Raw genomic sequence first — 23,650 nt, 5'->3', positions numbered from 1 at the left:
ATGATTGTAAAGCATTCAACTCACATTTGTAAGGTGCTGTCTTCACTGAAGTTTCGCTAGTTGCTACATTCTCCATTATTTACAATTGTTTTGTCAGATGAGCAACACAGACAGGTAACTACGCCCCCTCCGCTGAGTGCATGAAGTGTCCAACATTCCACACTCTGTTTTGACAGTTGAAGAAGTGCATCATCAGATACCCATAGTGCACCTCTTTTTGTTGAACGTTCAGTGTTAGGATACTACTCGTACTATTTACACTTCAAAATGACATAGAATAGTGCAAAAGTGTGCAGTTTGGGACGTACCTTTTGGCTCTGTTTCAAAACCAAGTGAGCTTCCTTGCTGTCTACAGCAGTTTGTTACCAACTAACTGAAATGAGTTACCAATTTGTAGCACTCTACATAGGCAGTAACAAAGAGCACTTCATACACAAATTGCACAGGAGACTCAACTCACAATTAATTTAAACAGAGTTTGGCATTAGCATGTTGCTAAGCTAACAAAACAACACTCTAAAACCATTAAAATCTGTACCTCTCAGAAATATTGATTAACAGTCAATTTTTTATTGTATATACAGTTATAACAAATCTAATCTATACTGTTTGGTTTTGAGTGAATTATATCCCGATCTAAGGGGGAGAGACTGAAACTGCATCCGGCTGATGTACACTGTCACAGGGACGCTCGTCCCTCGAGCGCATTATAATGCAGCTAGATTATAACGTGATGACTCGTGACTTATTGAATCATAATATGTCTCTGTTCTTATCGTGAAGAAAATAAGCAATATGCAGCTTTATTAATATGAGAGAGTTTGTTTTTTTGTGGGTTAAAGATGGATTGAAGTGAACAAAAAGGTGAAAGAGGGAAGTCTTCACCCCATTATACACTGCATTAAAATAAGTTTTTGTTTTGGCTTGTTTTACAATATAAATATCTAAAACTCCTTTAAAATCACATACATTTTTTTATCTGAGAATGTTGAATATAATATTAAAAATACAAATATTTTAAAATATCTAAAAATCCTTTTACAAAAGTTGCACTAACCTGAGAATCAGCATATAAGATATTTAGACTTGCTTTTAGAGAATACACCTTGAATATAAGTATATTTTGTCTAGTCTATTTTGAAGTATAACCAAGTGAAAAAATACACTTATATACAAAATACACTGTATTTATTACTATATATTACTGTATTTTTCAGATACATTCTCTTAAAGCAAGTCTAAATATCTTATATGCTGCTTCCCAATTAAATGTATCTTGTTTTAAGGCTTTTCAGATATTTTTAAATGGAAAACAAGACAAAAACACTTAATGACTATAGGATTTTTTGCAGTTAATTTCTTTACTGAATTAAACTTAATAAAAAGTATTTTTTTCCCTTTAATTTAGTGAATGTCATTTAGAGGTATTTTTAAAAGATGATTTTGTCCTCTTTATTGTTAGTAAGCATGTTTAATCCAACCTTTTAAGTCAGGACACAATCAGAATAATCGGTTAAGAGCTAATGATTAATCATTGCAATAATCGCAGAATAGTCGAATAATCGTTAGATTAATCGATTATCAAGATAATTATTAGTTGCAGCCCTATTGTAAGTTAGTCTTTGTCATTTAAAAGAGTCCCTGGTGTATTTCGGACTTGTTTAAAATCATAAGTCCCCCGTTATGCACCAAATCTGAATTTTTCTAATAATTTTTTTAGATTTTGGTTGCAAAATAAACTGCTTTTGGGATTTTATAAATTTTGGACTCTTGTAGCCTCATCGTCTTTACACTTCATCGTAAGAAAAGACAGAATTGTTTTTATCATTCTATAAACTGATTTAAAAAATGTATCGGCCGATTTATTGGTTATTGGCTTTTTCCACCACCTTAGTTATCGTACGGGCAAAATCCACTATCGGTCGTCCTCTATACGCAACATTACCAAATTGGATATATTTTCTTTCCCACTGGGATTGCCTTGTCTCTGATGGATACATGTGATGCTGCCTTAGAATTTGGCAAAAATAAGGTATCTTAAGAGGCAGGATAATCATGCTTTTGGAACAGCCTTCGGACATGCGCGGCTCACTAGTTTTTGGAACAGATCCATTGTCATAGTAGACTTCACTGTGTTAGCACAATCATTGGATATTAACAGATTGTTTTAGAAAAGAGCTCATAATACATTGACGCTCAGACTAAAAAAAGTTAGTCGTGAGTTGTGATCTCAGGTTCAAAATCACAGCCACGTTCAAATGTCAACAGACACAATTCAGCGACTGTGCACAGGCCAGAAACACAGCTCCGTGGGGTGTCGCGTTAACCCCGCTTCTCTGTTTCCCTAAGACCATGAAAAGGCATTAACAATCAGGCCACTTATGTCCAGTCACACCTTTCATATTGCCGGAGGTGCCCAGCCATTCATAGATTGCTCCTGCTTTGAACCTGGCACAGATAAAGCGACTCTTAATGCCGTGCTAGTGGGACATTTCCAATGGCTTCAAAGTCATGAGGCCTTTAGACCCAGAAGACAAGATTAGTGCTGCATGAAGGCTGGTATTGTAGTGCACACTAAGAACTTGGCTTAACGGGGAAAGCCCCGCAGAGTGCTCGAATACACTGTCTATACCTCACAGTTTATAAATAACACCCAGTCGACAGTTTTGAAAGTGTCCCCACCTATTAATTTGGCATTTTGTTGAGGGCACAGGGTGAAGAGTTGTGGGAAAACAGTAGGGGTGGGAATCATTAGGCACCTCACGACTCGATTCAGGGAGTCACAATCTGATTCCAAATGATTAAAAAACCAATGGGGGTAATAAAAATAAACATAATTCAAGATACTTTATCGTATTATATGACACATATTTATTTCTAAAGATGTTTAGATATTTTTCTGTAACACCAGACTAATAATACAAATTAAGAAAATAATTTTTTGCATGGCCAACATTTAGAACAAAGATTTTGGCATTATGTCTGTGCTTGGCAGTTATATTTTCTGGACTGACTGGTACCGTCCTGCGAAGATTATGCGGGCCTGGGGTGATGGGTCACATGCTCAGTCCATTGTAAACACCACTCTCGGCTGGCCCAATGGCCTCGCCATTGACTGGAGGTGAGTCAAAGGTCGCAGAATTTAACCACTTTAATACATCATTCATTTTTGCTCATAATACCACAAACAGATTTGTTTCATTCATAAATCTTTCTCCATTTGGTTTAACTTTGGTTGAAGGCTTCCTAAAGCTGTGATTCTCCATTCTTTGTTTTTTTTACACATACAATACGTACTCGCTCTTAATCTCCTTAAAATTGTGATCTGACATAATCCTGTTTCTCAGCCCTGGCCTCAGACTCTCTCCCCCTGATCATGTGTTTCACCCTCAGTGCCATGCGTTTGTATTGGGTGGACGCCTTCTTTGATAAGATTGAGCATAGCAACTTTGACGGACAAAACAGGTTGTCTTTGGATCGCATCACCCAGATCTCCCATCCATTTGGACTTACTGTTTTTGGAGGTGAGTCTGTCTGTCTGTCTGTCTGTCTGTCTGTCTATCTATCTATCTATCTATCTACAGTGATTTGAAAAAGTATTTTCCCCCTTCCTGATTTCTTCTATTTTTGTGTATTTTTCATACAAAATAGTTTTAGTTCTTTGAACGAGATATAATATAAAACAAAGGTAAACTGAGTAAACACAAAATACAGTTTTCAAATGCAACCCATGTGAAAAACGAACAGCCCCTTAAACTTAATAGCTGGTTGTACCACCTTTAGCAACCAAATGCTTCCGATAACTGGAGATTAGCCTTTTGCAGCGCTGTTGTGCAATTTTGGCCCACTCTTCTATGCAGGATGCATTAGTTCAGACACATTGGAGGGTTTTCGAGCATTAACTGCCCGTTAAAAGGTCCTGCCACAGCATCTCAATCAGGTTTAAGACTGGACTTTGACTAGGCCACTCCAAAACTTTCATTTTGCTTATTTTGAGCCATTCAGAGGTGGACTTCATATGCGTTGGATAATAGTCTTGCTGCATAATCCATTTGCGCTTCAACTCATAGACTGATGACCGGATGTTCTCCTTTAGGATTTTCTGGCAGAGAGCAGAATTCATGTTTCCCTCAATTATTACAAGTCGCCCTGGCCCTGAAGCAGCAAAGCATTCCCACCACACCTTCACACTACCACCACCATGCTTGACTGTTGGTATGATGCTCTTATTGAGGAATTCAGAGTTTGATTTATGCAAATGTAACGTCTTCTAAACAGTTCCACTTTTGACTCATCAGTCCACAGAACATTCTCCCAAAACGTTTGAGGATCATCAAGTTGGGTTTAGGGGAAAATTCAGACAAGCCTTAATGTTCCTCTGGGTTAGCAGTGGTTTTTGCCTCGCCACTGTTCCATGGATGTCATTTTTGACATCCATGGTGTCTTTCTAATAGTGGAGTCATGAACATTGACCTATATTGATGTGAGAGAGGCCTGCAGTTCCTTGGATGTTGTCCTTGGCTTTTTTGTGACTTCCTGGATGAGTCATCGCTGTGCTCTTGGAGGAATTTTTGAAGTTCTCCTGGGAAGGTTCACTACGGTGCCAATTAAGGCTGCACAGTTAATTGCAATAAAATCAAAACTGCGATATGCCCTCCTGTGATTATTAAATCGCAAAGGGTTGCGATTTTTACATTTATGCATTTGGAAGATGCATTTTTCCAAAGTGACTTACAGTGCATTTATTACAGGGACAATCCCCCCCCGGAGCAACCTGGAGTTAAGTGCCTTGTTCAAGGACACAGTGGTGGTGGCTGTGGGGATCGAACCGGCAACCTTCTGCTTACCAGTTCTGTGCTTTAGCCCATCACGCCAACGCCACACTACATTTAATTAAATAAATATTCTGCTCAGTTCAAACTTTATTTGCACTGCTCTGTCCAGTCTTTGTTAAGTTAGAGCATTATTAGTGTTTTCAGAGCAAATCTGTGCTCCACAACTCCATCTCGTGCTTAGAGTAACAGAAGTGCTCAAATTCTTTTCTGTTTGCTTACGTGCACAAAGCACATTATTTACACTAAACCGGCACATCCTGCATGAAGCAGTTTTTATTATCATCTGCGTTAGCTGCATATCAGTCTCCACCAGGCACAGGTATCTTAATAATAATGGAAAATACAAGATGGGATATAATTCAAATATCTTTATTAAATGATAACTGATAACTTCTCAATAGCTTTGGATCATTTTTTGAAACAAACTTGTCATGTCATCTATTGCATGTCTGCAAAATGTAGTATCTCACCCAAAACATTTAATTCATGCTTCAAAACCTAGTTATTGTGTCAGTAAATTGGCCAATACCACCAAAATGTACAGTTTTTTTTGTCATTATGTGAGCCATACTGGTCAAAATGTTTAGATGTTTTTTCACCATTGCAGTCAACCCAAGAAATATTTGTTGGATACAAATTTCATTTTTTTTTCTACTTTTTTATTGACACTGACTGCTTACTGTACTATACAAGAATGTCAGATTTGTCTAGCTGAATGCTATTGTGTATCACACTGAGCTTTTTAGATACAGATTTCAAAAGTGGGTAAAAGTTTACTGGGAAAAATCAATACTGTACAATACTGTAGTACACAGAAAAAGGATATGCACATTTGTATGTTTACAGTACATTTATTTTTGTATCAATGTGTTACATGTAAACAGAAAATTTACATTTTTACACATTTCTTAAATGTAAAGTCATATATAGTGAACAGAAAATTGCTACAAAATGACATCCATGCAAAACAAATACACAAAAATACAGGAACAAAGAAAAAACCTGCGGTACTTCTGTAAAAAACAATAATTTGTACCTCCTCACAGTACATAAGACTACAATTTCCCATCTTCTTGTTGGACATCCTGTCACTCTTGTTGGTCTGGCCAGAGATTTAGCAGACATCACAATCATTAAATGTCATAGATATTTATGGAATATACATGTATGTCTGACAGATATTGACAACTGAATGGATCATATTGCATGTGATGGCTCACACAATGATAATGTTTAGAAGTTGTGAAGAGTATGACAGTTTCACTGAGAATCAACTCTGCAGTTTTGATCAGCAAGCCATATGCGTTTAGTTATTGTGCAAATTGTAGACAATTATTCGTACTCTTTTGCACACATGTGCCAAAACATGTGCAATTTGCTTAAAATCTGGTGTGTACAAGAAACTAATTGTTCAGAGATTTAAACTTATTGTTTAAAAAAAATAAAAAATAATCCTCATTCGAGTTGCATCTGTAGATTCCAGAAACATGCACTTTTCCTCCATTCTCCTGTCATTTGTTTACATGTTTTACAAGAGAGCGTGTCACCCTTATTACACTCCCAGCAGAAACAAGTGAAAGCGGAACTAATATTAATAACATCCAACAAAATTACAGTATAAGGAAAGAACGTACATGTAATAAATCTGCATATAATATTTAGATACTATAATATAATGCATTTTTGAATGAAATAAAATAAAATAATGAATACAAATAATTAAATTAAATGGTGACAAATTAACTGAAACTTTCACTTTAAGTTTAATTACACCAATGGTTTATCAGTTCAACTTCAGTTTGAAATTAAGCTAGGTTCTTGTTTTTAAGGCCTAGAGTAAGGAGTAAAATTGAATATTTTGTGTTTATTTAATTATTTATCCAACCAACAGTATTTTTGACAGCAAAAACTAGGCAATAACTGCGATATTACCAACAGGGAAATTCAGTTAATGGTGAAATTGAACAGAAAGCATACATATAACCAGTTTTGACAGAGCTGCTGATAAAAAGTGAAATGATCACCAGTGGATTGAAAAAAAAAAAAAGGTCTCAGTTTGGCTCTTTTTAAGAGGACTCAACAATGAAAACCCCAGTAGCCTTTTGGCAGTTGAACAAGTGATAAACACCAAAACAATTTTTACCATTACCATTTGCAGTTCAAATTGCAATATTTTTCAAAATAATGGCATTATGACTTTTTCTCCAAATCATGCAGCCATAGTGCCAAGTTTTCTCCATTTGGAGATAATGGCTCTCACTGTGGTTCCCTGACCTTTGAAATAACTTTGTAACCCTTCCCAAACTGAAGTATTTCAATCACCTTTTTCCTCATAATTTCTGGAATTTCTTTTGACCTTGGCATAGTGTGCTACAGGGTGAGACCTTTTTGCCAACTTCATGCTGCTGAAAAAGTTCTATTAAGTGTTGTTTTGAGTGAACAGTGCTGGCAGTGATCAGGCCTGAGTGTGTCTAGTCCAGCTTATCTAATCTAATCTATCTATCTATCTGTCTGTCTGTCTTGTCTTACTGCCTGTCTGTCTGTCATGTTTCTACAATGTTTGCTTAGTCAATATTGAGAAGCACTTGGCTTTCAGAATGCACTCTAAATTAAACCCACTATCTGATAAAACAGTTCATTTTGTGTCTGTCACCATCATAATATCACTCAGAACATGTAAGTCCTGATGGCCTCTTCATCGATGATGGATTGCAATGCCTGGCATCTGCAAAATGAAGGTCCTTATTACACTGCTTCCTTAAACTTCAGTGCAGTTAGTGTGTTCGGTGCTGAAAGATAAAGGGGCAGATGTCAGAGTTCAAGGACTGATATTCTCTAGAGATACCCTGTGTGACTACATTAATGGGTTTCGCTGCCTCAGGTTATGTTTACTTCACTGACTGGCGGCTGGGTGGTATCGTGAGGGTCCGTAAAACAGACGGAGGGGAGATGATGATAATTCGCCAAGGGATCAGCCACATCATGCATGTCAAATCTTTCAATGCTGACTCACAGATTGGTAAGAAACACTTTCATCTGTTTATCTATCTATCCATTTATATAATCTTTTGCTAAGGCCATGTCTACACGAATATGTTTTCAGTTGAAAATGCACCTTGAGCAATGTCTTATCCAATTTTCGTGAGAGTGCTAATTCTAAGCACCATTTTCATGCTAGCACAAGTGCATGTGGTAATTGGACGCAGATGGTGCAATAACCATAGAAAAACCTAAAAATGAAATTGCCCAGCCAATTAGCGCTTTGCATGTGCAATTTTGCCAACACTCTTGTGCCTATAGCCATACCCATAAAAACAAATCTTAAGTTCATGGCCATACCCACTGACTTTGCATTTATGACGCATTGCATAGCTCCCTTAAATTAGCACCCAATGTACTATGTAAATAAGACAAAATAAAACAAAATACACTACCAGTGAAAAGTTTGTTCTGTAAAAATTATTTTACATCACTATTTGTCACAATGTAGTATAATAGTAAAGAAATCAAAACTATGAAACTATCTTTAAATCAATCCATAATGCCTTGAATGTTCAATGTGCATTGCTTTTTTTGCACAACAGGATCTAATTTCTGCAGCAGGCAAGCTAATCCAAATGGAGACTGCAGTCATTTCTGTTTTCCTGCACCAAATTCCCAGCGAGTGTGTGGCTGCCCATATGGAATGAAGCTGGAAGCCAATCAGTTGACGTGTGTGGATGACCCGTCCAATGAGCCGCCCACTCTCCAGTGTGGCTCCAACTCCTTCTCATGCATGAATGGGAAGTGTGTCCCTCAGAGCTACCAGTGTGATGGTGTTGATGATTGTCATGACAACAGTGACGAGGCCAAATGTGGAGCTAACAGTAATGTTACATTTTTCATATTACATGCAAATGTTACTAAAGTAGTAGCAAACTAAATTTGCTATAACTTTTAAGTGATTTTCTTTTTGTGTGTACATTTGTGAAAAGCAGATTTCTGACCTTCAGTTTCTGAACTTCATTTACATATTGCTTTTAGAAGAACATTCAATGACTACATTTCCAAAACCTATTGAGCTACCTTGCTGTCAACAACCTACATAGGCATCTACCATCTAAGGCAGCATCCTAGCAATCATGGTCTCTCAAATATGACTGATTTTCAAGTGCTCTACATTAGACATGGTGTTAACCTTCTGGAACTCCCTTTGCACCTTGAGCTCACTTATGATGCCTTTGATACTGTCTACGTAGGTAGCTAAATAGGTTTAGGAACAGAGCCAGTTTCCATTCTCAAAAGTGTTTTTTTTGTCTTTGTGAAAATTAACTATATTATAAGTCCAAATTTAAAATGTAATGGCTGTGTTTTTCCACTCTGCTGCCTCACAGATAACACATGCTCGCCCACTGCCTTCACCTGTGCCAATCAGCGCTGTGTGCCCAGAAGCTGGCACTGCGATGGACACAATGACTGTTTTGATGGCAGTGACGAGCGGGACTGTCCCACCCAGACCCCTGGCACTTGCCAGGCAGAGCAGTTCAGCTGTGCCAACCATCGTTGCATTCCCCGCACATGGCTATGTGACACTGACAATGACTGTGGCGATGGATCGGATGAGAACAACTGCGGTGAGGCCTTAATTATTATATGAAGTGATTAAATTTACTGGGAATATACTTTATACAATGGATAGTTGAGACTCTGAATTCTGTTTTGATAAGATGCATTTAAAGCCAATATAATAACTAATACATGTGCATTTGTGACCACACGTTCTATATTAATGAGGCAAATTGCAGCATTGCTTGGTAACTGTAAACACTGATGAATTGATTATTTTATAATAATTAAAATGTAATATTATTATTTCAATTTTAAAATGCTTTCTCCCATGCCAGCTTAACCCTTTAATCTCGGATGGGCAAGTCAGCAAAATCTTTTTAATAATTAACAAAATATTAAGAACTACAACTAGGTATCATTTGAAAGCTTAGAAGCTCTAATTTAACAAACAAATGCTTTTAAATTTGTTCCGTTTTGATAATTTATTAATAATTTTACACTGTACATATTACTATTATATTGTAATCAGTTAAAACATCAAAAAGCCATGTGTCATATGTTGTTGGAAAGCCTTCAAAGAGTATAATAAAAACCAGCCTATTTGTTTTCTCAAGGACAAAAATATTGTGAGTAATGGCTTTGACATTTATATGTTATGTGAACAGGTGTTGCTTCTATGCTGTGTTTTCGATTATGACTTCACGAAAAAATAAACAGAGCATACCATATCACATACCATTACTTAGATGAGACAATTATCTTTCAGACGAGCCCCCACACAAGGTAATCGGATGCATGGATTATTAGATAATTGACACAAAGCACAATGTACGCAGTGCAAAAACAACTGCCTATCTGGCATCTTGCAATCTGGCTGAAAACACTTTATCTTTCCTGGTTCTGATTAAGTCATCTGAAATTATATAGCATCATGGAACGCTAAACCAATCGAACTGGTTTCAGATCGGTTAAAAAATCATCCATATCTGGGCAGAGAGACATGTGATTGGTGACTGTTATGGGCAGGAGATGGCACCAAGTACATGGCACAGACTCAATGATGACTCAAATGAATTAAACATATGTATGTTTGTATGCTATGCAAACCTTTAGTCATTGTTGTGTTTGCATGTATAATTAGTTCTTATGTACAAGTATTATGTTTATTTGTTTGGAGAGACTGTTGGACACTTGGAGACTTTTTTAGACACTAGGATAAATTTATAATACTATAACTTTTGATTGCTTTGACGTATAAACACAAAATTTTACTCAGTTACTGTTGACATGATTGGGAAGAATACAACGGCAGTTTGTCATGGCCATCTTATTTACACCTTGAGGGGTATAATGTCAAATCAGAAAAATATGGAGAAAAAAAACAGTAAATTATTTGTGATCTTTCAGTAGTTTCTTAGGAGTCTCAGAATTTATCATAATCTATACATACATTTTTTTGAAGAGATTTCTTTACAATGATACCAAACACGACCCTCCTTGTTTTTTTTTTTTTTATTTTTTTTTTATATAAAGCCTTTTATAAGCCTTTAATTATGGGTTTGCCCAACTATAAAAGAGTCAACTATAAGAACATTTTGATTTCCCAATAAAGTGTAAACTCTGTAGCTCAGTGGTGCTTTTAAAACATTACTTTGTTTGTTTGAGTATAGCAACATTTTTAGAAAAGTTTTTATAAACCCTACAGTGGTAACATTTATACAACACAATAAGACACAAAAGGCTGTGCGATACGGTGATTTTAGCACAGTTAAAGGGTAACTGTATTTCAACAATTGTAACAATTTTGTTTTTAGGAGAAACATCTGATACTTAAATAAAGCATTCAGTAACTGAAAGTGTAAATATCTTGGAACTATGAAAATACAAAATCTGACCAATAATAATTTTGTTTGGATTTTGCAAAAAAATAAAACAAGTTAATAGATCTTCTTGTTTAATTGAAATTATTTTGATTATTTTAATTAAATTCCCTGATCTGTGTTATTTTGATTGCTAGATTCTATCGGCACATGCCACCCTGGCCAGTTCCAGTGCCCAGACCATCGTTGCATCGACCCAAATTATGTGTGTGATGGAGACAGAGATTGTGCAGATGGGGCAGATGAACAGGGCTGTGGTATGAGTTATTTGATTTAATGCCATTGACCACAGCAGTTTTGGTTAGCTTAGCATTGCAACAGTATTCCACAGATAATTTTAGGATTGGAATTGTTTTTCATGCCCTGAGTGATTCTTGTTTTTCATCAGTGTATAACTGCACAGCCTATGAGTTTAAGTGTGCTAACGGGCATCAGTGTGTCAACTCGTACTACCGGTGTGATGGCGTGTTTGACTGTAACGACCGCTCAGATGAATCAGGATGTCGTAAGTATAAACAAATGAATTTTACAAGATTTATGAGGCTTGTTTAGGAAATTGCAAACAAAGCAAATGTTGTCACTGCGTTCTCCCAGCAAGTTCAGCTGCTAAGGCTTTTTGTTTATATAGCTTCAGAAAATGTGTTTATCTTATTAAATTGGCATGACATTTGACCTTTCCAGCCACTAGGCCACCAGGCATGTGTCACCATGAGAGTGAGTTTCAGTGCCAGTCTGACGGCAGCTGTGTGCCCTCGACGTGGGAATGCGACGGGCACCCCGACTGTGAAGATGGTTCTGACGAACATCATGCGTGCCCACCACGGACATGCCCGTCCTCGCAGTTCCGATGCGATAATGGCAACTGTGTTTTCCACAGCTGGATATGTGATGGAGATAACGACTGTCGCGATGGCAGCGATGAGCGCGACTGTCCCACACCACCATTCCGTTGTCCTAGCTGGCAGTGGCAGTGCCCTGGCCACAGTGTGTGTGTGAACCTCAGTAGGGTTTGTGACAACACGCCAGACTGTCCCAACGGGGCGGATGAATCACCTCTCTGCAGTAAGTCTTGTATTCTCTGTGCCATATATGTTTTACAGAGACAACCTAAATATGAAATAAATTAAATATGAATTAGTTATTGAATTAGCTTGTTATACTGTGCTGTTATTACAATAAGTAAAAATTAGTTTATTTTGCCAATAAACTCCATGTGGCCATTCTTATCCATTAACATCTTTGGCTCTGTTTCAAATCCTTCTGAGCTACCAATGTTGGAAACATTATAAAGCAACATATGTGTGCTTTTGATGCTAAGGTTTATCAAAAATACTTGTAGAATAATTATTGAAGATAACTATTACTTTTAAAAATCAAATGCATCATTATAAATTAATTTTATAAATGGACTAAATTTGATTATAATCGAATGATTACAACGGAAGTCTATGAGGCAAGGCATTAGACAGGAATAAACGTTCAAATGCCCACTGTTTCAAAAGTATAGCCACAAGACTTAAAAATGATACGTGTTAACATAAGACCAAACTAGAAATTAATCCGACTAGAAAAGCAGTCCCATTGCTTAAAGGAAAAGTAAGACAACTTTACAGCTCAATTAATTAACTCTTTTTACTGAATAATTCATGTAAATGCTTTAACAAATATATTAGCTTGACATTTTTGTATTTCAACCACTGGAAAGTCTTTCCCCCATAGACTTCTATTGTAAGTGTGTTGCTCTAAAACGATTTTTAAAAAGCTGAGGGACAATTCAAATGGATTTTCTCTGGTAATTGACCACAGATTCAGTTAATTTAAGTTGTAATGAACTCAGAACATTACTTCAAATATATTGAGGTTATTCAATTAAAGCTGAAGTATGTCAATTCTGCGTTATTAGCGGCACCAAATGGAATTGCAAAAATAAACATTGTTTTCAAAACAAATTTCTGAATACGCCCCCATATGCCGATGGTCAAAGAAACCGCCCCCCAACTGAGGCCACTGGTCGAGTAAATGTTGTTGTCTCTTTTGAAACAGGAGACACAGGAATTTTCATAGAGCCACAAGAGACACAGTGTTTAAAGTTTTCAAGAAAACGTACCTATGAATGGCTTACTTATCATATTCCCTGCATATTAGGATGGGATAGGAGAAAGTATTTTAACACTGAACAAGTTACATACTTCAGCTTTAACTTTCATTGGGTCAGTCAGTTGATTACAATATATATATATATAATTCAGAGTTTTCAATATGCTGTCCGTGTTAGAAATCCCATGTGTCAAATCATGCATGTGCTAATCTGTAAATAAACATTGAAGTGATCTATGATTTCCCTTCCATGTTGCCCTCCCTGCTCACAGATGAGCCCTTACCAGGTAGGCTGAATCCCTAATTACACATAATTCTCTGCATGTTGCACTAATCTATCCCAGTGTGTGCCTGGCTATCCTCACTAACCATCCAATTATGGTCAGAGTGTCGTTATGTCTAAATATGGAAAAATTGTCTTTGCGTAGCATAATAGTTTATTGATTGTAGAGATGTAGAATGTAGTTGAAATGCATTGTGAAAATGTTAGTATATAGATATAGTATGCATCCAAAGAAGTAGCTCACCTAAAGGCCCCAATATACTTCCGGGGAAGTTCTTCTTCGTTCTTCGTGGTCTTCAGGGGTAAAAAGAAGTTTGAAACAGCTGAGCAATGGTATACTATTTGTGAACATTCAAACACCGGCCACAACGCTGTGGGAGGCTTTAGATGAGCATTTAAATATGAATTAAAAACCTTAAAAATGTGTTATCAATGACTTTATGCCTCATTCTGTCAGTAGAATTCACAGAAAGTCAAAGTAAAAGTTGCTGTTTTAACCACTCGATGATGATTTAAAGTAATATATGTGCAGTAAAAAAAATTTTTTTTGTCTTGTTTACATTCTGAATTAATGACGGCTAATGCGCTAACATGCTATACGCGGCTATAATATGCGCCGGTTACACTCTGTTACTGTTATTTGTGATGACACTGATACTACTGTGAAGAGGGGTGTATAAAAGAGTGTTAATGTTCAGAATACATACAAAAGAGTGATGATAGAGGCATATCTTACTTTAGGCAGATGGGACATGAGTGAATGGGCACTTAAGAGTATTTGAGTAGATTTTATCCCTTTTGTAGACTAATTAAATAAAAACAAAACAGTCGCATGACATGGTCTTGGAAAATGTCTCTATGCGAACCATCGTACAGATGACACATGTAGATAAATTTGAACAAGCTCGTGAATACCTCTGTGCACCGGTGTGTTATAAAAAAATTTTTATTGTGAAGGCAAAAAAGTTAACATTTGTATAATTATAATAGCATATACAAAAAGGCAATAATAATAATAATAATAATAATAATAATAATAGAAGAAAAATAAATAAATAAATAAAAATCAAAAACACATTCTTTTTGGACGGATGTTGTTCTAAATGACGTCACAACCATTCATTCTTCGATTTTGTATGAAAGTATATCAGGGCCTTAAAACAATAGCATTAATTAGGGCATGGCGATATATATATATAGAATATTCACAATACACTGGCAACAATTTTACTGGCAATATAAAATGTGCTTTTTATTATGGCTTTAAGTTTCCTAAATACTGCATTATTAGATTAGTTTCGCAATCCCTCCTTGTCTCTCGAGTCTGAGAGCATTAAGATAGAGATGTTACAGCATCTCTGATTTAAACTTGAGTAGCAAAAATGGTGATAGTGTGGATAAGCCCGATTCATTTCCATAAATCAGTTCACACTGTATTTCATTGAGTCCGTTTACATGCACACAATATGCAGATTACTCCCAAAATTCAGCTTATTAAAAGAATTAGACAAATCAAGTAATCCACATTTACATGACATTTGAAATAATCGTGTTATTCTCTGCTTTTGACATCAAACCGTGAAGAAGCATGCGCACAACACTTTTAAAGGTGTTTATATTCAACGTGAAATCGGTGTAATAGGTGAAAATCTACCCATGGCGATCAGTTTATTCTTACGTAGTTTATGAACTAACACTGATAAAGGAAAGTCGTTTAATGTGTTTACATGTCAACATGTTGTCGGCTTATTAAGCATAATCGGCTTAAGAACGTGCATGTAAACACACTCAGTGAATCTTAATTTCACTGCGTCATCACACAAAAATGTCCACGGAAGTCTCAGTCTTTTATTTTTCATAAATGTAAATGTTTTCGCAAAATATATCTATGCAATATATAGTAATAAAAGCAATATATAGTAATAAAAATGAGTTCATATGATTCTCCCTTGTTCATTTATTAAAAACCAGTATTAAAATCATGATTATAAATACAGGATTATTTTTAACTAAATTTGTACTGTATTTTATTTATTGCATTAAACATGGCTGTTTGGTTGATGTGATGGTTCCTCTGTCACTTTTAAGCCATTTCAGAGCAAATACATAAATATCGACATATACGTATATCAAGTATTGTCAAATAGCTGAAAATATGGATTATTTTAAGATATATCGCCCAGCCATATTATGCATCCAGTTACCCCTTAAAGGTTGTGCTAAGCATGCTCCCAGAATGCCATTTGTCACCGTGCATGCTTTTCTTATGATCTATCCATTGGCATTTACCTCTGCCTTTCCAATTCTTCACAGATCAGGAGAGCTGTTCTGATAATAATGCTGGCTGCACTCATGGTTGCATCCAGGGGCCTTTTGGTGCCCAATGTACATGTCCAATGGGTTACCAACTGAGTAACGACTCAAAAACATGCGAGGACATCGATGAATGTCATCCTCCAGGTGTCTGCAGCCAGCATTGTTTCAATGAGAGAGGATCCTTCCGTTGCCATTGTCAGGATGGATACACATTAGAGGCGGATGGGCGCACCTGTAAGGCATCAGGTTTGTGTGACTTTAGTGAGCTCTGTGATATCTGACTAGTGTTGTATGGTACACCGGTGCCACGGTATCATGGTTTACAAACCTCAAAATATTGGTAGATCTAAAGAATTCTTCAAAGGTAGCATCCAAAATGCATTGTAGCTACTATGTATGTACCATACTAATATTGTTCGCTCCACCAAACTTATAATCAAACTTGGTTCCCATAGTCATGGGACACCTGGAAATATCAAGGAATTTTCAAATTGTGTTTTCCAGGCCTGGGAAAGTTATGGAAATTAGCAGTCTTTTTTTAGTTTTAAGTCTTAAAGGCTCACAGAAACTTCTGTTGTGATAATACTTTTTTTTAAAGTTATGGTCTGTTGCAACTCATAATATAACTGCACATAATGTATGTAATTAGTATTACATTATTAAAGTAATGTAATGTTCATAATGTAATACTTTTCTCAAAACGTAATAAAATCTTGAGCTCGTAATGTAATATCGTTTTTTACATTATGAGAAATGTTTTACATTATGAACTTTTGAATTAAAATGTAATCATTTTGTCATATTGGCATAAAAACACATTGGTATTCCTTTACAGTTTTAAAAATCTAAATCTAGTCTTAAACTACCCACAAAATGCACCAGATTTAAATATTAATGCATTTATTATTATTATTATTATTATATTACAACAATTATTATTATTGTTGTTGTTGATGTTATTATTATTATTAATCTACATTACTTCTATATATATATATATATATATATATATATATATATATATATATATATGTACATAAGCCAAAGACACTTCTAGTCTTCAGGTAAAAGAGGATATTAAATGCTTTTCCATTTGACAATAAAAGGTGCATACTGATAAATGACAAATAGTGTGCGGTGTGTGACAGATCGCAGTATCTGCCTCAGTTCAAATGGCAGCATGGAGCGCAAGTGAACCGATCATTTTCTTCATATGCTCATTGACCCCACCCAGGGCTGGACTGGTAATCTGTCATACCGGTCATTTTCCCGGTGGGCCGACGCACTTTGGGGCAGATCAGGGGCAGACTGGCCATCGGGAGAACCGAGCGGGCTGATGGGTCAACTGCAAAACGTGCCGAATGGGCCGCTTTAAGCTCAAATGAGCCGCCGCGTTATGCAGAACGGACCACAAAACGGCGCCGCGAAATGCAGAAAAGGACAGCAAACCAAATGATACATTTGTCAACATTATTAACTCATTTTGTCTAGACTATACTGTAAATGTGAATTCATTTAAGCAAAGTGACATCAGTTCTGGGGGGGGAGGGGTGCATGCACATCAACAGGTTCATGTTATAACACTAAACAAAACATGAAGGTACATCTGAGGGCATGATGAAAGATACAGAACAACTTACATTCACATACTGTCTCTCGTGTATGCGCTTAAGCCGTTTCAACCGTGGGAAGACGTCAGTATAACAGCTTGTGAAGAACTTGTCACCTAACGTTACCTCAGGAAGTTTTAGCCAATAATGTCCTTAGCTCGTTAGTTAGCTAGAGAAATTAAAAGCTTCTCTATAGATCTAAAATTATAAATGCATTATACATTTTTGCAGAATATAAACAAGTTTTTATGATAGCCATATAAATGATTATATCTCAACAATGATTAGAAACGTAATAATTACACAATTAGAAAGCTGAACTTCATTTTTTAGTGCATAAAATTTTAAATGCGTTTCTGGGTCAAAATGATGGAGCAGGTCATAATCCCAAAATTTGTCACATTTTTAGAGTTAATAATTCTAATAAGCCTACATTTATTTTAATGTAATAATCTATTTTTGTAAACTATTATTACGTTTTGTGCTCGTAACATTATTATGTTGAGGGAAAATTATTATATTGTAAGCATTGTTACACTTATACATTATGTGCTGCTATTACATTATGAACTGTTATTACATTATAAGTTGCATCAGTGTGTTCATAATGTAATATATTTCTCATACAATAACCTATTACGTTATGCGAAAAACATTATTACATTATGAGCTCAAGATTTTATTATGTTTTGAGAAAATAATTACGTTATGAACATGTTATTACATCAGTATGGGCAGTTATTACATTATGTTTTGCTATTACATAATGAGTTGCTACATGGTCTGCTCTTAAAACATTTCATCACCTAAATATTGCTGTTGGCTAGAGCTTGTGTAGAAAAGAACTTGCTCGAACTTGAGCTTCTTTCGAATAGGACCTTTTTCCAGTTAATTAGGCAAAATGTTTTACAAGAATTCTAAATGATAAGTTATTATACGAGGAGGGTTTTAGAGAAAACTCTGGCATCACGCTGCAGTAAAACCGGCTTACTTGCAAATTGTGCAAATATAAACGTTAGGCAAAGAGAGAGTACGCAAGTTGATTTGCTTCCGGATAACACGTCAAGGGACTTATCAGCTTACACTGATTGGCTTGAAATATCACATTTATGTAAGCTGATTGGCTAACAGACAAGTGTAATGAACGTATCAGCTTGCACAGAGTTTCATGCCTGACTATAAACTTAGTCATTTATAGTTGAATAATCTTAGAGTAAACTATGAAGAATTAATACGAAAACAGGATACCCACTACATTCTGTGTGAGGAACTGCATATTCTAGCAACAAAATTGGTGATACTTTAGCTGGTATCATATCGTATGATGTGATTAAGGTATTATAAGAGTCCTATCTCTGACAGTGGTAGGACAGATATTAGTGGAGTGGTGCCATGGCTTGGTCTCCAAGGGCCAACTGGACCCACTCAGTAGGATCTAGTGCAGCTTCTCGGATTACCACAGATAAGACAAATAACATATATGTCACTCACAAACTTTCTTATGGGGGCAATTAGGATGTAATCACCAAACAATGGTTTGTTTATGAGCTCTGCTGCTGACAAGAGAGCCCATTCCTTTGAGATAACATGTTGAAAAATGCTGTCATCCGATATACCTTTCCTTCTTTCTAAATTTTGCTTTTTAACAGAACTCTCTTTTATCCTTCTGTTTGGCTATTTTAGATATGTCTTGCATAGAGCTGATGCATGAGGAAAGTTTGGATTCATGTCTAGGCCTGTTGCAATTATTACATTATCACCTAATCGTGATTATTCGAAGTAACCGTGATCATTGTGTGCTTTAAATTCCAAAACATATATGCTTATATTTATATATGGTGGGGTCCACAAGTCTGAGACCACATTGAAAATCTTGAATGTTTTAATTTCATCAAAAGTTTTAAGGTTTAGAAAACTTGAAGCAAAGAAAAGTTGACATAAAGTGAAGAAGAAATATACTATTTTTGACTCTAAGTTACTAATTAATGTCCTTGGACGGAATGGAACATTCTGGATTCATGCTGGTATTACATGGATCGCAAAGATTTATTCATGCCAGTTTGCGTGCATGTTGTCATTAAAGCAAAAGGGAACATACCATGCCATTCAACAAAGTGAAACATCTTTAACAACAAAAAGACAATTAAAGGGATAGTTCACCCAAAAATGAAAATTCTCTTCATCATTTACTCACTCTCATACCATCCCAGATGTGTACGACTTTCTTTCTTCTGCTGAACACAAACAAAGATTTATAGAAGAATATATCAGCTCTGTAAGTCCATACAATGCAAGTGAATGGTGACTAGACCTTTGAAGCTCCAAAAATCATATAAATGCCACATAAAAGTAATCCATAAGATTAAAGGTAAGGTCAAATCCATACCTTTAGCAGCAATATGATAGGTGTAAGTGAGAAACAGATCAATATTTAAGTAATTTTTTAACCATAAATCTCCAGTTACACTTTCACTTCCAAAATGTGGAAAATGTGAAAGTGAAAGTAGAGACTTACAGTAAAAGGACTTACATATTTCATCTGTTTCTCAGATGACACACTTATTTTATCACTTTTGACTATATTCATTTAACCAGTTGGGTGGTATGGATTACTTTTATGCTGCTTTTACCTGCTTTGGATAAAAGTGTCTGCTAAAGAAATGACAATTAATCGCCATTTCAACGATCTGTTTCTTCCTTAATCTTGCAGGATCTCGGGAGGCGCTGCTCTTAGTGGCCAGTCGGAATCAGATCATCTCCGATGACATCATCTCACAGCCAAACATAATTCGGTCTCTTGTCCGAGATGGTCGTAACATTGTGGCAGTGGATTTTGACTCCGTTACGGATCGTGTTTACTGGTCGGACACCACCCAGGACAGAATATGGAGCGCTCACAAAAATGGAAGTGACCGGACAGTGGTGAGTATCACCAACATTGTGGCAGGACCCTTAGAGTCAAGATGAAATCAAAGTGGACCCCATATACATTCTAATGGACATTTCTTGGCCAATTGTGCACGATTTATCGGTGCATGTTATACCCTGAAAAACATTTTTGGTCTTAATAATTTTTTGAAATGTAATAGCCTGTGGCGCCTGTGAAATTACTAAGCATCCTATTTTGATGCTTATGCACAAGTCGTCCGCATCTGCATGATGCCACCAAAGGTGCCCCCTGGCATCCTCCTATTGATGCATTGAGAAACCCCATTGTTTTCAACAAGAAAATTTGGTTGTCAGTTATCAATCTTTGAATGTCATTTTGTGCAATGTTTCATAAAACTTCAATGTTTTATAATAATTATAAATATATTAGTGTGATATTATATTATACAATCATATATAACATTTTAGATCCCCTTACCCAACCCCATTTCTAAACCTAACCTAAACCTAAAAACTTACATTTAGGTTTGTTCTTCACATAAAATGATTGTAAGACCTGGAACGGGTCACTTCAGCAGTGCAGGATGTGTACAGACAGATTAAATAAACAGATAAACAACAGATGAAATATTAAGCACTGTGAATACATATTGCTGATTTGAAATGAAATGAAAAGCATTCCCCCAAAAGATATCACGATGACAAAATTGTACCCCAACGTATAATTAAACAATGCTAAAATTCTGATGCCCTTCTCGTCAGTCAGTTGACATCAAAGATGGTTGTGTCGAAAACTGATGCCTGAGAGCGCCTTTGGCATCTGTAGACTGACGCGCTTTTTTGATGCCTTGGGAGTGAGAACATGTTGTGATACAGATACTATTCCGATACCATCTGAGATACGAATGTCATTCCGTAAACATTATGCGCACAAATTAAAAACATGTTATGTCACAGTCTGAATATTTTACAACAAATGCTGCAATTTAATGAGATAAATATATAGTTGTGCTGTGCATGTGCTGCACACTTCAAAGTGAAAGTGTGGAGCTGGTGTTGTTCAAGTGCATGTTTATACCTTTTAGAGCTCCTTTGCTCATACACCAAATCACCATTATGTGCATCAAAAACACAGAAATGGATAAGGCTTCAAAATAAAAGTTTCTGGCAAAATAAAATCGCAGCTTAAATGGGAAAATAGTAAGACAGAAATATATCACTACTATATGGTAATGTAATATTTACTCTACTACTATAAATCAATAGTAATATTTTTACATTTAAGGAATATCTCCTATCTGTCATGCTCTGTTATGCTGCACTTTATTTGACAAAAATAACTCCAATGTTGTATTTTGGATTGTGCTGTGAGGTTCTGTATAAAAGCTTCATTTGATCAAAAATATTACAATATTAAGTTGAAAATTAATTGTTCTATTTTCATTTGAATAAAGTTGTACATAATTCCTTTATTTAGACACCATTTTGATTAACAAATTTAAATAAACAGTGAACTGAAAAATAAACGTGTGGCAGGGCGGAGGGCGGGGACGGGTCGTGATCCTACACACCCGGTCCCGTATTAGGCTAATTAAGCCTCCGGGGGATAAAGGTCGACTGCAGAGGATCGTGCGGGAGAGAGAGATCGTTTACGGACATGTCCGTCGTGTGTGTTTGTGTCTTCTTTTAAGTTTATCATTAAACCATTATTTATATCATCAAGCCGGTTCTCACCTCCTCCTTTCCATTGATCCCGTTACAAAACGTAAATTAACAAAACGGGTATCGATATCGTGAGTGCCGAAAAAGAAGTATCGGTACTTGTACTCCTTCTCAAAAAAATGGTATCGGGACATCACTATTGAAAATCATGTTTAACTCAAAAACATGTCCGATAACATAACATTTGTAATTTCATGTTGAGTTTAAGTTCTTATATTTAAACAGACATAACCGATAAAATGCATTACAAATGACTGTTGTTGTTTGTGCATAAAGTTTTTCATCACCCTTTGACTTGGCAGATTTTTGACAGTGGGGTTACCGTCACTGAAAGTCTCGCCGTAGACTGGGTCGGCAGAAACCTGTACTGGACAGACTACGTATTGGAGACGATAGAGGTGTCCAAACTGGACGGGTCCCACAGAACCGTGTTGATTAGTGAAAATGTGACCAATCCGAGAGGTTTGGTGCTGGACCCTAGAAATAAGTAAGAACAATGATTCTATAAATCAACCCTATGTGCTGTAGATTAAGACTGGGCCGTATGACTCTATATGCCATGCAGAGGTAGAAATGTCAAGTCGTTTATATTTGTATAGCACTTTTCACAACAGACATCGTTTCAAAGCAGCTTTACAGAAAACCATGCATTAACAGGAAATTAAACTGTGGGGCCAGTTGTAATCCAAGTGTAATCCTATTTAAGCTTTTGGAAAACATTTGATTCTATACATATAAAAAAAAGTCAAAGATGGTAGAAGAAATAGTTACAGAACAGCCATATAAAAAATGTAATCTTGAGTGGAAAAAATGAACGAAACTTCACAGCTCTTAACAAGTATATTAAAACTGAATGGGAACGACAAGTTGAAAATTATTATTATTATTTTCATATTTCAGCACACACCTGATGTTTTGGACAGACTGGGGCAGAAATCCTCGTATTGAGAGAGCCAGCATGGATGGAAAATTAAGGACCACAATTATCAGCAACAAACTTTATTGGCCCAATGGCTTGACCATCGACTACCCCAACAATCTGCTGTACTTTGCTGATGCTTACCTTGACTTTATCGATTACTGCGATTACGATGGCAAGAACCGGAAGCAAGTGTTAGCTAGTGATTTGGTGAGACAATCTTTGATTTACTAGTGATGTTGCTATTTATGAATGTGATAGGTATGCTAAAGTGTATGTAAATTCATGGGGGGCTACATTTGTTTGAAACATATTCTTGAAAGCAAAAATGTGAATGCTATTCACAATGATATGTGATCAGAGGCTATATTTCATGATGCAACACAAGTACGCATTGCATTCTCAGAATTGCCACAAGGGGCACTATTGTAATGCATGAATTAATGTAATGTGCCATCTTCTACGGTCAGTTTTTACATTCACGGTCAGGTCAATTACTGTCTTGGCAGTGCATCAATTTGAGTATAGTTTTTCTAGTTACATAAGCTCGA

The 23,650-nt window shown here is 36.1% G+C and overlaps 1 protein-coding gene across 1 annotated transcript in view; it reads left to right on the top strand.

Moving 5' to 3' along the window:
- Nucleotides 1-23,650, top strand: part of lrp2a (low density lipoprotein receptor-related protein 2a) — a 125,682-nt gene that overhangs the window by 37,685 nt on the left and 64,347 nt on the right. Inside the window, exons 18-29 of the mRNA XM_052142456.1 lie at nt 2,996-3,121; nt 3,394-3,524; nt 7,717-7,854; nt 8,420-8,701; nt 9,209-9,448; nt 11,401-11,520; nt 11,652-11,768; nt 11,945-12,325; nt 15,957-16,205; nt 20,280-20,491; nt 22,483-22,667; nt 23,081-23,309. Of these exons, the coding sequence (XP_051998416.1) occupies nt 2,996-3,121; nt 3,394-3,524; nt 7,717-7,854; nt 8,420-8,701; nt 9,209-9,448; nt 11,401-11,520; nt 11,652-11,768; nt 11,945-12,325; nt 15,957-16,205; nt 20,280-20,491; nt 22,483-22,667; nt 23,081-23,309 (2,410 nt within the window). The remainder of the gene's footprint in view (nt 1-2,995; nt 3,122-3,393; nt 3,525-7,716; nt 7,855-8,419; nt 8,702-9,208; nt 9,449-11,400; nt 11,521-11,651; nt 11,769-11,944; nt 12,326-15,956; nt 16,206-20,279; nt 20,492-22,482; nt 22,668-23,080; nt 23,310-23,650) is intronic.

Source organism: Xyrauchen texanus, chromosome 14, assembly GCF_025860055.1.
Source record: "Xyrauchen texanus isolate HMW12.3.18 chromosome 14, RBS_HiC_50CHRs, whole genome shotgun sequence".
NCBI classification, from domain to species: Eukaryota; Metazoa; Chordata; class Actinopteri; order Cypriniformes; family Catostomidae; genus Xyrauchen; species Xyrauchen texanus.
This window is presented reverse-complemented; position numbering and strand designations above follow the sequence as displayed.